The 22,706-nt window shown below is 40.9% G+C and overlaps 1 protein-coding gene across 6 annotated transcripts in view; it reads right to left on the bottom strand.

Annotated features, from left to right (window-relative positions):
- Positions 1-1,256: 1,256 nt before the first annotated feature.
- macrod2 (mono-ADP ribosylhydrolase 2) overlaps positions 1,257-22,706 on the bottom strand; it is a 392,053-nt gene continuing 370,603 nt past the window's right edge. For 3 of the 6 annotated variants that reach the window (XM_086045890.1, XM_086045893.1, XM_086045896.1), the window contains 6 exons: positions 22,560-22,604; positions 21,639-21,776; positions 21,064-21,132; positions 4,598-4,633; positions 3,627-3,698; positions 1,257-2,283 (listed from right to left, as the gene is read on the bottom strand). In XM_086045890.1, coding sequence (XP_085902016.1) covers positions 2,261-2,283; positions 3,627-3,698; positions 4,598-4,633; positions 21,064-21,132; positions 21,639-21,776; positions 22,560-22,604 — 383 coding nt within the window. In that variant the 3' untranslated portion in view covers positions 1,257-2,260. The remainder of the gene's footprint in view (positions 2,284-3,626; positions 3,699-4,597; positions 4,634-21,063; positions 21,133-21,638; positions 21,777-22,559; positions 22,605-22,706) is intronic. The other 3 variants (XM_086045892.1, XM_086045894.1, XM_086045895.1) reach the window with 3 other exon arrangements.

Here is a 22,706-nt window from a genome sequence, read left to right as displayed (position 1 = left end):
TAAATGTAGCATGTTACTATGCACCTCTGCTAGCGATGACATTTGCAGTCCTAAGTTTAAAAAAAAAAAAAAAGTTGAAGTTCTGGTTTTAAGTATGATTTTTTGTTACATTTCTGATCTCTCAGACAAACCGAGTGAGCGGGTTCATATTTGTTTTCCAGAATTCAATGAAATTCAAAGACCTCCGCATTGAAGCATTTCACTATGCTGGATGTCTCTGAAAAGTACTTAATGTCTTTATAATACTTACTTACCCCTTTTTCCTGCTTTATTGACATACGATTTTTGTCTATGACAGTGTTTTTTCTTTTTCTTTTTTTCTCTGTGTTTCAACCAATGTTCTGTTGGATGACTGTACTGAAAATGGAAAAAAATAATGAAAGAAGGATAACTTATTTCGAGGGGAGCTTTTGGTATCGGTGTGTTTGCTATGCATTGGGCGGGTGTTAGAAAGTGTGCGACTCGCTTGTTGAGTTGTTTTATCTTGCTCTCCTCTCGTGTCAATTCCACACATGCTTTTTCCTCAAAAGATCGAATATCAGTTTGATATTGGTTGTGAAAGGCTTTAAAGTTTTAACCAAAAATGCGGACATACAATCGCAGACAAAAGAGATTAGCTGGTAACTTGAGAAAACACCCAGTGATACATCTCACCGGGCAGTCTTTTTTTTTCCCTCCAAAGTGCCAGCATTTTTGAAGCTGCAACTCCGAACTTGTACCATGTACCATCATTATAAATGACCTTTTCGCTGAATCCGGTGAGTGAGCTACTTGTACTTTTTTTTTTTTAACAGTCTGCGAATGGCTCCCTTAAAACTTGAGCCTTCACTCCCTTGACCTGCCAGCTATGCAGGTGCCAAAGTGGCAAGTGAGGAGCGCACACATGCAAACAAACTCCGAAGCTTTTTTCTTCCTCTCTTTGTTGGATGATGCGACAACCTTGTTGATGTTAAACGCTACCACCGGAGGCACTCGCATGAAGACTTGCTCGAGAATCTCAGCGGGTTTCTGAGGTGAGGAGGTCTGACACGCATCTCGTCTCATTTGATTCAGGGGGACGCCTGAGAGGTAGCGTGCATGAGATCACAGGACGCACTAATTATTCCTGTCTGCCCAGAGACGCCCGACTGATTGCTCTGTTACGGCGGCTCGCGTATAATGTATGAGCTGAGGTAATGCTAACTGTACCCGATGCAATCAGAATTAAATAAAACATGAGATCCTGTCATCAGGCAAAATTAGACGTGTGACCCGGCTCCCATTTCAATCTTTATTAATTCTTTCAGTATATTTTAGCAAAGCAAACATCAAAGTATGAAGGCAACATTTTTGAAAACTCTAACCCATTCCGTCTTCAATGCGGCGCCACTGAACGTGAGCCATAAAGAACATTGAACTAAAAATCCTTTGAATCAGCTCAAGAACAATCAACAGGTAGTAAGTAGCCTTGTCATGACTTCAATGACAAAATTAAATCTGAATTTGAAATCAGAACATAGAATGAACACTTGGACCATCTCCTTAACTGTGTGATAGCGATTGCATGATTGATGTGAAATAAGGCAGATTCTTGCACAAATGTTAGACAATCTGAAAAGGAGACAAGCAGAGATGACTCATTTTTGTAAAAGTAATTTGTTGGCATGCACAGGGAAATGATGAAGAAAAGGTAAAGTGGGTTGTGTCAGAGGTGGGAAAGGGTGACGGCGAGTGCATTTATTAGAAGACAATCATAACTTTTGGACTGCGTGGGTGTCGAGAAGTAGAGAAAAAAGGTTCAGCAGAGCAGTTTTAATCTAAGAGGGTCAAATTGAAACCTTGGCCTCGATCAAGGTAACTTGAAGCGAAGATATTTGACTTGAGACCTCACGGAAATGTGAACCGGACTTGGAAAGCCAGCACGTTGGCACCGCGCTCTCCTAGTGGGCGTGGCTCTAACAAAGGGACTCGCTTCATCTCATTGCATTCAACTGGCACAAGGTTATGAAAAGTTATGACACAGTGAGGTATGGCTCATCTTTTCTGCTTGATATGTTCAAGTGCCCGCCCCTTTTGGACGCACATACTGTAACTTTAGGGCTCGGGGTTGCATTAACAAATAAGAAGAGGGCAAAACAAAGCTGGAAGTGTGTGAACGACAGGATGTCCTGAACCTGTGACAGCACCCAAACCGCCATTGAGCTTGTCTGGTTCTCTTGTGAATGGCCTTCACTCAGTTTGCTGGCTGTCAGATGAGGTTGATTGTCCGTCCCTCAGGCGGTCACTCTTTCTTCTCAGCAGCATCTACGCACAAAATGAAGTGATTTTCCGAATTAGGGTTGTGGCAATAATTCATTTATGCCTCCAACATTCATTTATATGTGCAATAGTGTTGTGGACAACTGTGCTTCCTTTGCGTTTTGAGGTCTGACTATCTTGGTCAAATCCATCCAAATAAAATTCATTAAAAGTCACATTGAAAAGCTAGACACGGTTTTGATACTGACTCAGACTTTCTCTCAGAATTCTTTCTTGGTAAGAAACACCGTCTCAATAAATTGTTATTACTGCTATTATTATATAAGACTGCTAAATGCATGCACCGTTAACACCTTTGCTAACCAGCACCTTTGGGATGAACTAGAACAGAAATTGGGAGCCAACATCAGTATCCCCCGACCTGACAAATGGTCTTCAAAAATGAATAAATCCCCCACAGACACTCACTCAATTTGTATTTTTAAGGGCCGTATGTATTGAACATTCAATCATCCCAGAAGGAGATTCCTAATGTTGCATTGCGCTTATTTCAAAAGCAATCTTTAGTTTTAAATCCCTCCTACTGACACCAAACTGTTTGTGCTATTTTTTGAAATGCTACTATACTGCCTTATTGATTTAAGACTAACTGTCCAGAGTTGTTGCCTAAGACCCCCCCCCAAAAAAGTGATTATGATCAAATCAAATTCCCATTATTTGACTTAACATGAAAAAAAAAAAAAGACAAACGCAGAACACATGCAGTCATCCACATTCTTATTATTCTGCAGGACTGTTTCATTCAAATTACATGCCCCGTTATTATGCCCAAATCTCAGTGGGGACCTGAGAATAACAGCGTGGTATTCTTATCAAATATGATTTATTTGCATGATTATCGCCCCTACAGTCTGTCTTGTCCGCACCTTGGAATAATACGTATTGCACACTTGATTTATTGAATGTCTGATCGTGGAGTTTGCAGGCAATTTATCACACTCAATCTCCACAGACGTGCTGACACATTTATACCAAAATACCAGGGTCATAGCTGAAGACCTGAGATGGAGTTGGGGGGGGTGCATTTACAAATGCATTTGGCCCTGAAGGCGCACGTAAAGACTGTCTGCCTGATGTCTTTGCCTGCTAAGACTAAGAGATGGAGACAGATGGGGAGGAGAGCAAGAGCTCCGCGGGGGAGACAGCGCGGAGACGAGGAGGGTGAAGCTGTGTCGCACTCGGCTGCGCGGCGCGGCTCGGCAGATTTGGCTAAGTAATTCCAAGGAAACCTCAGGATGGAGTGAATTTTAATTTAGCAGCTGTGGCTTTTCATACGAATCCTTTTGCAGTGTTCTGAATAAATGGGAACACATCCATGTTTTTCGTACCTTTGGACTTCACGCTGTCAGTCACAATGGATTCATGTTCCCCTGAACTCTCAACATGATCTTTTATCCCCTCTAAAGTGAGAAGAGAAGAAGACAACTCAATAATTGAAAAACAAAACACTCTTTTGGAATGGGAAAGTTAAATAAAGCGAGATAATGTGGTTGCATAAGTGTGCTCACCCACTCATAGCTGGGGCTGTTTTCAGAAATAAATCACATTCAAATTTATGTTAAATGGGAGTGAGCACACACCTGCCATCATTTAAAGTCTAATTGACTTCATATAACATTCAAATGTTCTAGGAGGCTTTTCCTGACTTGTTTTTTGGGGGGGGTTTTGCTTTTTAGCAGAAGCCTGACGGTTTTGTGTTAATACTGACTGTGATATGTGTTTGCAATTTCCTCCACCTTGACCAAGTGGCTTGACCCAATTCCATGTGAAAAACAAACAGCCACAAAGCATGACGCTGCCACCACAATGCTTCGCTGTGGGTATGGTGTTCTTTTGGTGATGAGCAGTGTTGTCAATCAATCAATCAATCACATTTTATTTATATAGCACTTATTTATATAGCACTTTTCATACTTTTCATACATAAAAATGCAACTCAAAGTGCTTGAAAACATTCAAAGCAAAACATAGAATTATCTTGTGTTTGCGCCAAACATACCGTTTGGAATTACGGCTAAAAAGTTCAACATTTGTTTCATCGGACCATAACCCATTTTCCCACTTATATTTGAGACATTTGAAATGCAAGACAGGTTACCAATCACACAAAGTATTATTTGATTTTGCTGGTCAAAGTACATTCTGTTACTCGCTGATTCTCTAATATAAATCGTGATTATGTGTTGGGGAAGCAGAAAAAAAAGTGTAACAGGAAAGAACGTGGGCAGTTGAACGGTGGTGGGTTTCTGCAATACATCACTTTCACAACAGGGGGCAGGATGGAGAAACACGTGCTCACCTCCAGTGCTGGTGCCAGGTGCGGTCTCGGAGGCATCTGCAAATGTGAAGCACATTTGATTTTTAGATATAATTCATAAAGCTCTATCTAGTTGCATAATGCTATGATATTACATGTTTAATATCCCCACTTAATGGCCTCTCATGCCTGGAAATTCAGTGCTTTTCTTGAGTTGCAATTAAAAAAAAAAATGCAGAGAAAAACATAAGCGAGAAGGGAGAGGGATGCGTGCAAAATTAATTACAAACTGCCATCCCTGTAAGGCAGCCCGAGAAGCCCCTCCTGCACTAAACCTCCCTCCACATCCTCTATACGGCCTGTTATCTCTGTAGTCACACAACTCCTTCCTTCTTCCTCACTCCCCGAGCAAACCTCGCCGCTTCCCCCTTTTGCAACAACAATCAGGCAAACAAAGCACACCATAAAAATACTCGCTCTCCCCCGGCGGCCCAGCAGCAGCGTGAAATACAACCGCTTGGCTACGAAAGAATAGCAAGAATTGAAAGCATTCTGCTGCCCGCAGTAAAGGTCAGATCATCGCCAAAATGCAAAGAGCGATGCTGGTAACTAGGCTGCAACCTGTGTAAATGAACTCGGATGACACTGCCATAAGATGCATGGAGTTCAATGTAAAACTATTATACATTGCGTTTCTTTTAGTTTGTTTGTTGTTTTTAATCACCAGTCTTTGTTGTGGCGTTGGTTTGCTTTCAGTCGTCACCTGCCGCGTTGCCTGAGTCTGACAGGTTATATCACTGTTTGACATTCAGCCTTCTCTTTGCTAGAAATCTTCAATTTTCTGATTCCACTTCCATCTTATGCTGACTCAAAAATAGTTTTCCCCAAAAAAGAATGGATTTTTATCTGATGAAACTATCTGAAGTGAAGTTTCTAATCCCTGTTATTCTAACGGTAGGAAGGATGAAGCAACAGTCTCAGACTTGTGTCTGATTCCTCTCTAGGCACAGAATCGCCCTGAGGCGATATAAACATCTACAAATAAAGTTAAGTGCTGAGGTTTTAGAAATGAAGCGTCAATGCATAAAAGAACTAAGATGAGGCAAAAAAAAAAAAAAAGTACAATAAATGTCCATGCAAGCACCAATTACAGTTACAGCTCTATTTGTAACATGTACTTCTATTTGCCGTAAAACCCAAAACAACAAAACTGACCACATTTGGCGTCAAGGTAAATTTCCTTTTCACCCATTTGTTTAATGGGCATATTATGTCAGGAAATGACAAGAACGAGGCAAAAGACCAAATGCTTATTAGGATCATAAGTGAGCCTATCTCAGCTGACTTTGGGCAAGAGGAAGGGTACACCCTAAAGTGGCACCCAGCCAATCGTAGGGCACATAACAGACAAACAATTACTTATGGTCAGATTTACACCGACAAACAAATTATACTCTTCAGGTAACCCAACATGCATGTTTCAGGAATAAGCCATCAGAGAACCAGCACATGCACGGGGAGGACATAACCTGAGCTGATGTCAAAACCTAGGACCTCTCAACTGCGAGGCAGATGTGCTAACGAGTCTTGTTGTTTGTTGCTTTTAGATTAAACAAATTACAATATAATTTGCCTTATCTGTATCTATTTTAGTTTATTAAGGTTCCACAACACTGTCACCACTTGCACAAGAAAATAAGATGTAATATAGAGATATTGAAAACAAAACAATCTGGTTTGAAAAAATATTTGTTGAGTTTTGAGTGACTAACTGTCAGTTATTAATTGAACAATATAATAAATATAAACGGAATACCAGGAATACTATATGAAGAACAGATATAATGCCGTGCAGTTGTATACCACTGCATACAGCCAGAAAAAAAAAACCCACTGTTAAATCAATACTTGTTGAAGAGTGTCAAACAAAAGAACTTTTGACTTTTTCACATGATCATCTGCCCAAGATGTGCAGAGACAGCTGGATGGGTCCACGAGGAATGAAAAGGTGTTCCGTTGTTTTGTTGGTGTGCGCGATGCATGCTAGCTACGGTCGCTGTAACATGACATCACTCGCGAGATGAGGAGGGTCTCCTGAGTAGTGGCAGTGGAGACGCACCGTTTTTTGGTGTAGCGCTGAGTAGAGTAAATAAGAGTAGATACAACAAACCTTGGTGGAAACAAGGCTTTTAGTCAATAGGCATACATTATTAATGCTATCCATTTATTTTTCCCCATTAATTCTAGACACTGGCACTTCACAATTCAGATGCTGGTGCTAGAGCCCTTGGTGAAATGAGGATATTTTGACGTGTGGGGAGGGAGCTTCTGTCAAGTCTGCCTTATTAGCCAGGCTAGCATAGCATCATATCAACAGCATTGTGTGCAGCAGCAGGAGCTCACTGAAGCACTGGCCTCATTCCAGATGCTACTTTGCTGCTTTGTTTGAGAAGACACAATACTGCTCTAATAGAATCTCCTTCTATACTACCAATTAGTGGTAGACGCAAAGCAAAATTACCACACTTTCATTGCGGTCCTACAAACATGGTCTTCTCAAGGCAACATTAGTCTTATTTATATTATGAATTCACTCCCATATATGCTGACAGTAGCGGGGCCATCATTTAGGGAATGATGTGTGTGCATTGTGGTAAACACATAAGATAGGGGGGAGAGAAAAATAGTCCTCTGTCAAGGTTCTAGTGAAGGAAAGGCCCACTCCACTGAGGGCTGATAACGAAAAGCGTAGGAAAACAATAGACAGAATTGACTCCCTCAGCAGGAAGCGAGACCGCTTACACTAGCGGTTCCAAACACTACGACCAAGGACCCTGAGGGGTACTTGAAAGTGTCTCCCTTTTTCCTTTTTGGAATGTAAATTACCAGTATGCATGGTGAACGAATTTGAGTTAATCCGAGGCTCTGCCGACAGACATCATGAACACAAAATTCACAAAGATAAGTGACTTGAGTAGGAACAACAACCACAATAGAAAATCAATCAGTAGCTTAAGTGCACGTTATTTGCATACGTACATAAGACAAAGGCTACAAGTAGCCGGGCTTTTTTAACAACCGTATATCACCCCCCCCCCCCCCCCCCCCCCCCGCACCCCCGCCTGCCACTGCGACTGGAGTTTTGCGTTTTCACTGAAAAAACTCCAGGGACGTGCGGATGATAGGGCTAACCGCAGACTTATATCCGGCGTTTTCAAAAACAGTTATTTTTAAAAGGTGTCCCATCATTTGACAATCATCAGCAAAACGGGTGTCCGTCAGTCTGACAGAATGCCCACATCTGGTACTTTCCAATTAACCCCTTGTGAACAAACACAGGAGACAAGCGAGGCGTGTTTCTGTTAGTCAGCATAACGGGTGTCCGTCCGTGACGGACTTAGAGGCCCGTCCGTACTTGACCCGGTTTGTGATGACCACACTAACGGACGAAAGAAGAAGAAGATTAATAAACTCGGGCCTGTGTGAAAGCCACGTCTGAGGTCCCAAATTCTTTTGGAATGATGTTTCTATCTGCTACAGGGGCTGAGATATTAATTATTTAATAGGTTTTCAAGGTTAATTCCAAAGACGACCTTAGGTTTTGGGGAGCCGTTGAACCAGGCGTTTTAGGCTTTAATAGTTAATCGGTAGTTTCCCGTCTATCATCAATGATCAGCAAAGCGGGCATCCATCAACCACAATGAAGTTACCCGTGCTGAAGGTTCCAGACAGAAGTGTTGGCGAGTACAGAAGGTTTCTTTTGTTCCACGGCCACCTGACTTTTCACTGTCAGAGATTCAACCACCAACCATAGATGGTGTGCATCTTTCCTCAGAGGAACTTCAATTCATTTTATGTCAGAAAGCGAGCTTTGGGTCCAGCTAGTCCAAATGTGTAACTGTGTAGCTGACAGTCAAACGGACATAACTCTTCATTACCTCAATGAAGGACTCAATGTAATCCGAAAGCTTTCATTTCAGCAGCTATTTCTTCAAGTTTAAGTGTCAGAAGCCAAAATGGACCAGACCACACTTGAAAATCAATTATGGACTGAATCACTTTCATTTCTGCATTTTCTCAAGATGATTATCTGGTGAAGAGCTTAAACTTTTGAAGCTTTCATGAAGCAGATGGGAGGCCATTGCTTGCCCAACAGCACTTCATTTTGAGGGAATAAGTGAGGAAAATGACAAGGTCAGCATCAGAGTATTTTTCATTGCTCACAATGGCTCAAAAAGGAAATACATTCTCAAAACAAAGTGGGTGGCCTATGAGCAACTTGGTCCTGGTCTGTCCAAGGCCATGTGTATTAAACAAGCATGGAATAAAAACCCTCATTAAACTTTGCATGGATGAATAGCCAAGGGCCTGATATGCCCAAATGCAAAGATAATTAAATACATCTCCCACCTTAAGATAAACAAAAACTGGTGGGCCTCAACAAGTTCTAATCCAAAAGAATTAATGAGCTGGTAAATGTGGAAAGAAGCCCATTTTCATATGTTAATGTTACATTTGTTGTGGAAGCCCGTGCAAGTAGCTTAGCCGTATGAGCCTCTGCTCTCAAAACAGGAGGGTGGAAAATAGCTTGTGTCTAAGGGGGGTAAACGTTTCATAGCTGGAGTTTTCTTTGCTTTAAGATGGAACACTGTCTGACAATCTGAGCCAATTAAGGAGCACTGAGCTGTGACCTAAAGGCTCAGGAGATGAAAACAAGCCTGCTTTGTAAACCCTGTGACTGCCCCTCTCTTGGCTATTCTCCTTAGAAGACAAGAGGTTTCATTGATATTCGGCCTTTCTTCTCCAAAAGAAAAGAGAAGACGTTGTGAACACTAAGTGACAATGTCCTCCCGTGTGGGTTTGAGTAACCTTGCAACAGCGACTGTGCCACTGTGGCTCCGAATTGGGTTAGGGTCCTGTAAACAGACTGAAGAGGCCCAAACTTATTACAAGCGCTTCGGCCTCGCTTGACAAGATGAGTCATTGGAATGAGCGAAACAACGGGACAGGACACCATCTGCTTTGGGTTGAGCAAAAGCACGGAGACAGTGCAGCTGATTGGATGACGGAAGACGAGACAAAGTTGACAACATATGCTGCCAGAGATAAGGAAAAATGTCCATTGATGAACGTGTGATAAAGTGCCTCTGCTGGCTGTGTTGATCTCTCTTTCAAGTCATTTTTCATCTGCAGTCCAAAAAGTGTGAGACAGCCATAGTGGTTTGTCATGAGTAGAGAGTGAAGATACAAGAGTTAGGCAGGGATGAGAAGCTGTAAGTGAATACCTGATTAAGTGAAGAACTAAGAGAGGTGGAGGAGATGACACAAAAATAGACACAGACGGGGGGCGGGGGGATGCAAAAGAGGCCTCCCCCTGTGTGACCTACATACCTGCTGTCAGTGGTGGCCTGCTCCTCTCTCATCACTTGCTGAATAACTTTACATAATCTTTACACTTTAACCACACTTGCCGCCGAAAGCTCAATGCTCTTCTTCAATCCCGATTGTGGCTAACTATATCAATCCAATGACGGTCAGAGTTCTGCTTAATTTGACACAGAGGTAATGCAAAAGCTGCACTGCATTAACCGAATACACCACAGGGATGGATGTGGAAACAGGGAATGTTTGTATGTGTGACAAGAGGCTGCAGCGCAGGCCTTCATTTGCAGTTAGGGAGTGATGCCTCCACTGGGCAGCTTCTGGCTTTTCACAGGAAATCATGCAATGAAGCAGTCAGTGTAATCAAAAGTGCTTGTCTCGACTGCAGTAAAAAGAAAAACGTCGGAGTGCTGGGAGAGTCCTGCCCATCACCGCAAAGGTCAGCTGTAGGGCAGCTTAATTGGCAGTCCTCAAGAGAAACATGCACTAAACAGCTATGATATTAAAACCACAGACAATGAATAACGTTGACTATCTCTTGTTACAGTGGCAGCTGTCAGCAAGTGGTATATCATAGACAACAAGAGAACACTTCATTTCTTACAATTGATGTGCGAGAAGCATGACAATGACTTTTACAATGAGCCATTTCACATTTTGCCTGTCCGTCAAGATTTCGGAACCAACGTGACGCTTCTGTCTGCGCTCCCTGGAGATTCATCACATTTTTGGAAAAGGAAATTTCAGAAATAAGTGGGCAGCAGGGAGAACAGTGTGCATTTGAAGTTTACATCCACCAAGTAAATACACTCAAATCGAAGTTAAAGCAACTTGAGTTTGACTATTTCTGAAGTTCTGGCATATGGTTTTCTCCTGTGTTCAGATCACTGATATAAATCTCAGACAGGTTTGATAAGTTTCCCAGATGAGCCCGGATAGAAGTAAAATTCTTTCTTTTTACCGTGATCATGAAGCAGGTATTTGAAGCTGACAGTCCCAGTATACTCCAAAGGCTTGCAGACAGGCAGCATTTCGCCACCCCGAACCGATGCTCGCAACGACAAACATTTGCAGCGAGCTAAGAAATACTGTACATGAAAACAACTTTCCCAACATTTATATTCACTGAGGAATCTTGGATGGTGCATACTATTGCTGTACAGTCACTAAACAAAAACAATAGACCAATATAAACATGGCAGACATGGCTAGCCTAATTAACCATAGGTTTGACATCAATAGCACAACATGACTATTTTGGCTAACAACAACATACCATTATTTTATGCATTGTAAAAACAATTGGGTTAAAAGTAACACCATTTTGGGTGAAAAATGGACAGATCCACTGATTGGGTCAATTTGGCTCGCCTTCTTGTGCTATTTTGTACAAAACAGACCAATTTTTGGGATTGTTTTCTGCAATCCACCACAACGGTGGGTCACATTGATCGAGGTAGTGGATCGGTCCAATTTCTGACCCAAAATTGTGTTATTTTTAACCCAACTGTTTTTAGAGTGTGGCTAACATGCTTACCTGGTCACCAAATTATTAGAGGGGTTGTTTTTGCTCTGTTTTTGCTCAGGTTTCCAATTCTTGCTCCAAGTTATGGTTTTTCCTTTAAATTCTAAAATGATTTAAACATATTACAATTCCAGTTCTGTGAGTTCACTGTAACCCGTTTCTTTTAAAAACTCTTCCCACATCTAGTGAGACTATACTGTCAGTCAACAATGGGTTGATACAAGCTTTTCAAACATATGAGAGAAATGGCTCTGATTGAATCACATTTTCTTCCACAGGACTTGAAGAGGCTGCTGTGTGTTTTGCGCAGTGTTTACCTGGGGAACAGATGGCACCAGGATACACAGGAGAAGGTGGCAAGCTGGCGGAGACATTATGCTCGGAGCAATTCTCACTGGGCAGACTTTGTATTCAGGTGTATTGAATTAAATACTGTTTCACACCAGGTAAATCATGGCAAACCTGATGGCATTGGCCTCTCTCAGCAGTGTGACGTGCCCCATTATACTACAAAGCATGTTTAGGAATGAGTTGTGAAGTCATTCGTGCTGATCATAATCATACATGGACGACAGATGAATGTAATATGCCACAATCACAACAAGGTAGGGAGGAGTAATTGGTTTAATACATTTGTTTTTGTAGTGTGCTGGTGCCCATATCACTTTAAAAACAGTTGGGTTAAAAACAGCACCATTTGGGGTCAAAAATGGACCGATCCACTACTTGGGTCAATTTGACCCACCTTCTTGCATTGTTTTGTACAAATCAGCCCAATTTCTTGGGTTGTTTTGTACAAAAATACCAATTTTTAGGCTGTTTTCTGCAAACCGAAAGTTGGGTCAAATTGACCCAAGTAGTGGATCGGTCCATTTTTGACCCAAAATTGTATTATTTTTTTAATCCAACTGTTTTTAGAGTGTAAGTATGCACTTTCTTTAACTCAAATGACAAAAATTTATGGACACTCATTTTACAGAACCCCAAGTTACAGCTTGTGGAACTTCAGGGTCTTTGGACCCCAGTTTACTGATTTAGTGTCCTCAATTTAACTGAAACCTATGCAAGCATCGGGAGGACATGCAAACTCCACAAAGGCGATCCCTGAGCTGCGATTTGATCCCAGAACCTCGAGACTGAAAAGCATATGTGCTCAACGCCAGCTAACTGTGCCACCGACATGCATATTGATTTTTAAGGAGGCATTGAAAAAATAGTCAACATCAGTGCGCCTTTGTTGAAATCCATCCAGCACATGTACACACGCCCACAGTGACACACTTAAAGAGCTCCGTCACAACAAACTGCACAAACATGGCAGACACGAGCTGCAAACACACTTCTACCTGCACTTCTGAAATGATATTCTATCCTGCCTCTACGGATATTCATAAGAGGTAAGACTGTCACTCCTACAGTTTTATTTCAGCTCGAGCTTAGTGTTCTGTATTCTTAATACATTCTTAGTCATAGCCTTTTGCACTATTGTGAATCACATCATTTCTCATATGCTGCGCCTTCCAAGTGAACGAAGACATGAAGAGTGCAAGTGTTTAAAAACCTTACGCCATTTTTAATCCAAAGAATGACAAATTTATCATGTTGACTATGATCTTTGATTCCCAAAGACAACAGTTGTCAGTCAGCATCTCACTTGGGGTTTGCTTCTTTTCCTATGTGAAGCAGCGGCTCCATCAACTCTTTCCTACTGCCTGCAGGAGACAGGCAGCCCATACAGACATCAGTCAGATGCTGTCTCGGGCTCGTGTTGGCTTTTAGAGTGTATGCGTGTGCGCATGTGGGAGTGTGTCTACGTGCATGCTGGAGAATGACAAATATGCGATGCAGACGTTTCAAGCACACATCTGCTGCATCTCTCACTGACTGATAAATTCTCACTCTGCTGAGAGTTTATTCATTTGGCATCTTTGTGAGGCAAACAGATGAATAGAGATAAGAGGGCTGATTAGAAGAGAAGCTTCAAAAGGGAAATAGGGAAAAAAAAAAAGGGCTGTAGCCAACGTGACCCTTCCCTCTTTGAGGCAGCTTTCTAGGCTCGAGAGCTGACCAAACATCCCTTACAATCTGTGCACTATGTGCGTCTATTCTCTATCTCTACATAAATAACCACAACTACTTCGCCTGATTTCAACAGAGTGTGATAGGATTTATATATTTTGAAAAGCATAAAATAGTCCCAGTTTCAAACCCATCTCGGCCAAATTAGCATAACAAGTGAACACAAAACGCGCCGGAGAGAGTTTAGAACGAGGAGCCGAGCCAAATGGAATTCAATGCTGCATAAACACGCAGAAAGATAAGAACTATGGCTTGTCGCTGTGCTCAAGATGCCCCAGCAGGGGTTCTCTTCCAGTATTTGAAAGAGTGTGAGAGCGTAAAAAGCTATAAAACGCACGGGCAGGTCCATGTCATCAGCCAGCAGTAGCCGCCTCCCTCAGGAGTGAAGCGCCATATAATATTATGCCAAAGGTTCATTGTGTGCTAACAACTCTTAGCCATAGGAAAAAAACATGTTGCTCTCTAGAAATGCACATCATCAGTGTTCTGCTATCCACCTTGAAATTAATTTGCAAATTCTGTTTGCTTTTGTAGAAAAATCAACAAAAAAGAACAAGCACAGACAGATTAGGGGTGATTGTAGCATTTAAAATCATTTCTTCGTACTCAAGTGTTATGTGCTCCCCGATTTGCTGGTACACACGCTCAAAAATTGTAGTATTATCCGCATAGTCATGTGATAGCTTGGGATCTCTGGTCCTCACTTCTTTTCAAGCAGAGAAAATTATGTCGAAATGTGTCAAATTCGACAATACATAACATGTCGGAATGAAAGTGCACCGTTAAGGAGAAAATGGGTGTTGTTCTCGAGAAATTATGGTAGGCCTACTTCATTATGTAGTTTTGAAAGACTATAGCGTCAAAGGGACATTGCAGTTTGTCTTCAAATTTCACAATTCAATTTAGCAATTGTATCCCTCCATTATGCTTCAAATTTCCTGGAGAAATACAGTATAGATATATATTTTTTTCCTCAAGAAAAAAGGCTGTGACAAAGCACATCAGGAGGATTGAAAGTTAAATGCTTCGAGCATCTACAGTTTTACTTTTCCTTTGATATGCTTTAAAGGGACTCAATGCCACTTTACTCATGTTGCGTTGGCATTTATGCCTTTTAAAAGGCCACTCGTGTATGATTGTTCTTGAAACCCCCCCTTGTGATCTTTTTTTTTTTGGGAGCAAATCAAATCAAAACGAAATATGGTCTCCCTATAAAACAGGAAGAACTCTTTGCGTGACATTGTTTAACACATAAGAGCATCCAAACACACTTGCTGGGCTGCCATAGTTGAGTGTATGTTAACATCAATAACAAGCCTGCTGGATTTCCAGCGAGCCTTTTGTGTCAGCTTGTTGCTGTAAATGTTAACACAGAATGAGTCAAATATAAACTGAATCAATCAATAACTCCCCTCACATAAAGTAGCCAACTAAAGCGTAAAAGTGAATCTCATAATGGTTAGAGGTACAGTAGATTTATGGTGCCTCCAGTTTTTGATGCACTCTTTTATTGTGTGAGGGATTTTATAAGGAAGATAACTACATGAGGAAAATGAGTGTGTTTTGTTCTCACTGACATCATTGCAATGAAATCTGGTAGGAGAGTTACAGTGCTAAGTATCGGTCACCGTCCATACATAAGACAGACATGCATCATGAAATCAAGACTCGAAACAGTACTCTTTGTTTACAGTATATGTGCATGGATAATGAGGAGTGCTGTGCTGTGAATTTAACAACACATTCCTGTTCAAGTCCTGGTGGGAGAGGAAAAAAACAAGAGAAAAGAAAATATAACAAAACTGAGGGAGTGACGGCAGCAGGACCCTACAGGCCGATGTTAACGCTTGTGCCTCTCTGTTGTGATGGCCTGCTGGGTGTGTTTTTGTCTCCATCCTCTTCCTCACAAGCTCCTTTGCGGCCCCTCATGTCTGACTTTACAGACGGTTTCCTGCGTGTCTATTTCTATTGCACCCAGTCACAACCTTGAAGAGGCCAGACGTTAAAGGGGGAAGTCAACCCAAACATATTAGATTACATATAGAATATGTTCGATGTTTGACTAGTTGAAACAAGGAATTCTGATAAATATTGCAATTGTGGAATAAGAATGAATCCACCCATTTTTAGCCATTTCTGGGGGTGGACATTTTGTCACTTCTGTCGACTGAAAATGAGTTGCTCGGGGCTCAGGTAATGACCAATCACAGCTCAACTTTGTTCTGAATCTGAGCCATGCATGATTGGTCGTTACCTGAGCCCTGAGGAGTTGTGATGTCATTTTCAGTCGACCGAAGTGACAAAATGGCCGCCCCCTGAGATGTTTAAAAGGGGTGTATTTTGCTGCTTAACTCATATTCCATAAACACAATATTAATTAGAATGCCGTTTTTCAACTAGTGGGCCTGCATAGAACATATTCTTGAAAAAATATGTTTGGGTTGACTTCCCGTTTAAGAATGGCCGTAATCAGCTTTGAGCTCTCAACCTTGTTAATGTATCATCTCTGACATATGTTGTTTACATTGTGTTTACTGCATATGAATTGACACGATTACATTATACGTGTCACCTTATGTGAGTGGATACAGCGATATTTACCCCTATGTGACTATGTTAATATCTCTTTTACATACTTTGTAAAAAAATCATCACCTAAAAGTTGCAGATACACTATTACTATACCATCCAAGTCACTCACTGCAGCAGATGTGAAACAGTCGCACCGACCGACTCTTTTAGCATTAAAAACCTTAAACCGCAGCTCACAAACTCAAGGCTCGGGGGCAAGATCTGGTCCTCCGCCCACAGAAATAAATCAAGTGTGTCCATTCTGTGATTCTTGCTAAAATCTGTACCAACATTTGAAATTGTCATATGTAATGAATAATGTAAGATATTACAAGCATTTTCTTGTTACCAAATCTGTTTTTACAGTGACTTGAACAACAGTTGAACAAACTATTATCCTGGACTGCTGATATCAAAATTAGCTATCCATCAACTTGTTAGGAGGAGATGATTGAACATTTCTATGGTCATAACAGGCCTCTGATGGAAACTATAACTACAATGGGGCCCGCGACAAAAATGAGTTTGACACGACTGCCTTTAACTGAAATGGCCTCACATCAGCATGACAAAAACAAAGCAATATGATGCAAATGAAAAATAACCGCCAATCGTAGTCCAACCACTGACTCACACTAAAGGCAATCCACATTGGTTGTGCATCATAACCACTATGCTTCCTGCTGCTTTCTGCAGCTTGCAGATGGTTTTTCCCAATATACATTGCTGTTCTAGCAGCACTTAAAATAAACATAAAAGAATAAATAAAATAAACAACAAAAAACATTCTGGAATATAAGAAATGCAGTGTGAACGTCCTTCATTAACAAAAGCAAGAGAGGGTAAAATATTCCTACTTTTAGTATTCAGACATAATGGCTGTGTTGCCTGTGTGGTGCATATTTGCTTGGAGGAATAGCAAAATAAAAGAAAACAAAACAGTAAACGGTTCAAAAGTGCGTTAGGAAACACTATCAGGTCGAAGACAAAAAAAACTCGGCTTGTAAACAACAAAACTATTTAGGATTTTCCAAAGATTATCATTCAAATATGGAGGGGAGAAACTTGCTAAAAATTTTATTCGGAAGAACGATGGTGACGTATGCATGCACATGATGATTGAATCTGTGCTGCCATTAAGTCTTACCTTCAGAACAAAGACAATCACTATTGACTTCGAGCAGAGAATCACAATGCATGAAGGAAAAACAATTTCTGTTCTCAACTCGCATTTATTTATTCCTTGCTCAAGGCAAAGAGCGTCTTACTTTAATTTATGGGTGTTCCATGAGGTTATTGAAGCAGGTGCCCACTCACAATTCAGCAGAACAAGGCTGAAGAGATAGGCAATAAGAATGCAGCCTTCAATTCCCTTTTTAAAGTATGTTATGAATATTCATAAATAAAGGATGATTGGATTCTGATTCAATTTGGTGAGCCTTTCTAACCACAAATATCGAGCTAAGAATCTCATTACCTGCATGTGGAAGGCAATATTGAATAAATATAATTCAAATAATGTAGCAAGCACCCCAATTTAAAATACAAAATATTTCCTCTGCCCACCAACTTACACATGGCCTCTCCACATGAATATTCTATCACGCTATAAAATTCTTTACACATTACACATTACATACTGTGCCTTGCTGCATTATGCCTGTTTGGTCATTTATATTGCTTACATTAAATTAGGCTCTTTCTGCTCGATATTGGATATATTTTCACTACATTCTAGACAGTTGCGGTTTATTAAAAGCCTTATAGTGTAAAAATCAAATGTTACATGCTAATAGAGTGAAAAAAACTCCAGAAGAAATCACTGGCAATTCTCTCTCCGACAGCATCTAAAATAAGCAAACAAGTAGATCAGAAACAGTAACAGGTTCAGAGTGACAAGGGTGAAAATGAACAGGAAGCTTTTTTTTCACCCCTTGGCATTAAGTGTAGGCGAGCAGGGACTGAACTTCTTAGCTGTGATACGCACTTCCTTCCACATGTGCAATTGTGAGAACGGCAGGGTGTTAAGGCAAAGTGGAGCTAAATGTGTAAACGCAAAAGCAGATATTTGGAATAATATCTATAACACTCCTTGCAAAGTGTGATCAATGCCTTAGACACACTAATAGAAGCTTATTGCTCTGGCATGTTTAATAAGTAACACATACACCCGTTAATGCTTACGCAGCTTTAGTGCCTGCCCGCGTTGCAAATTCTCTGTTGACACTAAAACAGTAAACTCAACTCTAACTTAGACTTAGCGATTCACTTTAACAACACTGGGGCAAATGCACAAAATATCAGGGCAACGCAGTGGAGCAAAAGCTTTTAAAATGTGATGAATCCAGAAGGAGTATGAAATGAGGGGATGTAAGACCCGTTTATTAAAAACATGAATCCAAATTTGCATTGATGCTAAATTTGAAACAATTAACCACAAAGCCATTAACAAACTGTCAGAAGGTCGAAATGCATCACTGTGCATCATTATCATTATCCAAGATGTCATGAAAGGCTTCAGTATAGACTTCTTATGATTTTTTTTTTGTTTGATACTTTGATACTACCACAGGAGGGTAGCAATGATGACAAAATGGAAATGTGCGAAGATGGCCATTGAACCCTGGAATAAAACTAGCTCCAGACTTGCTCTTTCCATCGTCAAACATCATGCAGGCCCTCAAGTCTCATCAGATATGGTGAAAACCTATCATTATTGAAGTCCTTTTTTTTGTGGCCGAAAAAAAAATGGAAGTATTTTTTGATGATGGAAGTATTATTTTTCGTGGGCTAAAAGCACTCAATATAGTACAACATTATTGTTTTATATTTTTTCATGGCCTAAAAATGTACTGCAAAAAAAAAAGGAAATGTATATTAAAAAAGGGTTTGAACATAAAGTCTCTCTCTCTCAGATTTTTTTTTTTTACCGGTAATTGGTTTGTGACACACTTGGGCGTCTGGCATGAGTTGGCCCGCCGCCACTATATAAGAACTTGAGCTGCCCAGCGACATCATTGGGTGATCAGTTGGTCACATTATGTCCCCGACATTGAAAGTAGGTTGGCCTATGTGGTTATTTTATGATTATGGTCCACTATTACATTCCATTTTGAAGGCGAGCCTCCTAATATGATTTCACATTATGTAAGCCACCATCATTTTCATAGTTGACGTATACCAGGTGTCACCAACATGGTGCACACGGGCCTCTTCTCTCTTGTGTGTTATTGTTCTAAAAAAAAAATTAAAAAATAGCACCATTTACCAGTCAGCTGAAGCAAATATTTTTTTGGGTGCTCTTCTTTTAAAAATCACACTTGCGGTGGTGTACAGGTCAGCATTTGTAGGGCATGACCAAATCATAGCGTTCATGAAGAAAAGCTAGTGGGAGAAACAATGATGATTTTAACCCCCAAATAATTTGAGCAAATTTATTACTGAAGAGGTTTATATCAAACTGGTAGCCCTTCTTAATCAGTCCCCAAGCAGTCGCTCTCAGTTTCAAGGCTGGCGACCTCTCATGTATACACTGCTTCCATCAACATAAGTGCGATTTGACTGTTTGAGAGCGGAGACAACGGCTTGATTGTTCACCATTATGAAGCCTCATTTCACTTGGGCATTTTGAAAAAATCATTCGTCACTTCAATTCGTTGATTTGCAGAGTTGACAACACTCTTACCTGTGTGTCAAATTTCTAAGACCATGTTTATTTTTGCATTGCAGGGTCTTTAAAGAATGTTAAACACATGATGCATGTCGTGCCATGAAAGGCTGAATATGATTATATAATTTAAAAAAAACTGTTTTTAATTTCTGTTCGTGCACACCTCACTTGTTTGTCTTCTGTGCCGCAGCAGCTTGGATTCAATTCCCACTCAGTAACTGCGAATGTGAAAGGTTATGTCTCGACACCATGTGTGCCCTTTGATGGACCGGCGACCAGTCCAGGTTATGGACGGCATTTTGCCCAAAGTCAGCTGGGATAGGCTCCAGTTCCCTGTGACCCTGAACAGGATAAGCGGTACAGAAAACGGACGGCTATTAACAAATCACAAGTGAACCAGCGTGCTGGAAAGGATGTAAAACCTGCGAGGCTCCCCCGCAGTTTGATTCATTGCTCCTCATTCCTCACATCATTATGAACCATTTTATTACTCCAACTAATGACTAAGTTCTCCACTCTAAGGCCATGAGCAAGGAGCCTGATTGCAGATATTATTTTAATCAAATGTATTTGCTCTGGAACTATTTGCTCAACTGATATACTCGGCTAAGCCCATCTATGCGTGAAAACCAAGATCAGCGACAGTTTGCACTTACGATATCCCGGAGACCCTGCTCCTTTGCAGAAAATCTAATCTGCCTGCAATCATGAATGACACCAATGTTTACTGCTCTGCCACAGACATCCCATAGTAACCCTTGACAGTGACAGACAGTGGCAGGCAAAGGCGCGACACAATCAACGTGGTGGAGTGTGGCTTCCCACTGATAGAAAGGCTTGTAGTGTTTACGGGACGTATTCCGATGGCTTTTCAGAGTGGATGGAGAAAGCTCTCAAACACATCTATCTGGAAGGTTCACTTTCACCCTAAATTAATTGAACGTCACTCAGAGAGAAGGCGAAATAGCGAGAAAGAAAATGAGAGAGTGACTTAGACCGTTGTCTTAATGCAATGGTGGCCACAGCAACCACACTCAATTTAGACTAAACTTAATTTGGAGCTACGTGGACTAAATACAATTAGGGCGCCGCCGCTCCCACACCACAATATTTCAGCATGAAACTGAAGAAGATCCGAAGCTACGACAAAGTCTGCAAACACTTTGAGCAATAAACTGCTCCCAAAATCTGGAATGCGCTGGTAGGAGGAAGGAACTGGACTTTAAAGCTCCACCAAATACATACATTCTCGGTAAGTGGGTAAATGGATAAATATTTTACCTTCCATCTCCACATTGGATTTGCCTTTTTCTTTTTCTTCTGTCTTTGCTGCAGTTAGCTCATCTTCTGCTGAAAAAAAAAAAAAGCAAACAATGGTCCTTACAGGTCTTTTACTAATGTTACCAGAAGTGTCTTTGGTGGCAGGTTGTCATGCCTGTCAGGCCGCAATAAGATGGAATCACATTGCCATTCAAAGTCCCCAGAAATCAAATATTGTGAATTGTAATTTCTAATAATTGCGCTTTGCACATCTGCCTCAATGGATATCAAATCTCAGCTCCAGGTTATCACATTTCCCCCATTCTTGACTAAGTTTTCTACCCAGGTACTCAAGCTTCCACTCACGTTACAAAAACATGCATGGTAGATTATATTAAGATTCTAAATTGTTCATATGAATGTGAGTGTGGATGGTTCTTTGACTACATGTGATCTGCGATTGGCGACCGGTACAGGATATGTCCCGCTTTTTGCCCGAAGTCAGCTGGGCTAGGCTCCAGCCCACCTGCTACCGTGATTAGGACAAGCACTACATGCAGTAAAATGTATGGACGGATGCAAGCACGGCTCTGTACCTTTGTCTTCATCTTTATCCTTGTTTTCAGTGACTATTTCTTCATTTTCATTTTGTTCGGATCCACTATCGTCACATTTGACTTGAACGTTATTTTCATCTTCCTCTTGATTCAGATCCTCAAGGCCCATATCTTCATCTTGATCAGCAACAAAACACATGAAAGGTTTTGAAGGATTAATTCAGATGTGATTTAAGTTAAGATTTCACGTGACCCGAGTCTTCAAATAAAGATGTCATGTGCTACATTTCCCATATGTGTTTGCAAGTAGTTTTATATGCAGTGCATTGTTTATGACTTCAAAGATCGGGAAAAACTAGAAGCTAACTAAAAGATAAAGTTCATGAAAAGTCACTGCCGTCAGGTGTTTTTTTCCCCCCCCGATGTAGCCATGAGCTGCACTAGTCTGTTGTTTTATGTATTTTTCTCATTGTTGCTCTTACCTTTCTGTTTGTGTCTTGCGAGAAGGTTAATTACAGATCTAATGCCTTGGATAGCAAACCAGGGATGCATTCACCACAATACAATTATCAAAAATCGCCAATATTCATGTTTGGAGACGCTATGTTGGCTCCATCTGTCAAAACGTTGTCAATGGAATAGGATTTACATAAAATAAGAAGAGATTCAAGGCGCTGCTCCCTGACAGCAATGCAAATCCTAAATGTTAATGACACAGGGAGGAAGAAAAGTTCATATTCAGACAAAAAGAAATATTTCCTGCTCTCAATTCATGGTTGTCCTTTTATTACACACAAACAACAAGCAGACAAAATGAATTCTCACGAGCTTGTTTTAGGAGCTGCTAGACGAGATTTGTCTGTGATTAATTCCTCCATGACCAAAAAGTCTGATATATAGTGGAAACCTGCTCATTAACATAACCCCACACAATAGACTTTGTTTGCAAGTGTACCATACCTGGGTTCTGACTTTCCATCACCACATCTTCAATTCCCTCCGCATCTAGAAACAAAGAGTTCAAAAAGTAGAAAATATTTACGCCCAGAGTCAAACTGACCCGCCTTTCGAAATCACCGAAAACAGCTTTTTCATTCCATCGCTTTA

This window comes from Filicampus tigris, chromosome 11, assembly GCF_054856515.1.
Source record: "Filicampus tigris isolate MCC_2025a chromosome 11, RoL_Ftig_1.0, whole genome shotgun sequence".
NCBI classification, from domain to species: Eukaryota; Metazoa; Chordata; class Actinopteri; order Syngnathiformes; family Syngnathidae; genus Filicampus; species Filicampus tigris.
This window is presented reverse-complemented; position numbering and strand designations above follow the sequence as displayed.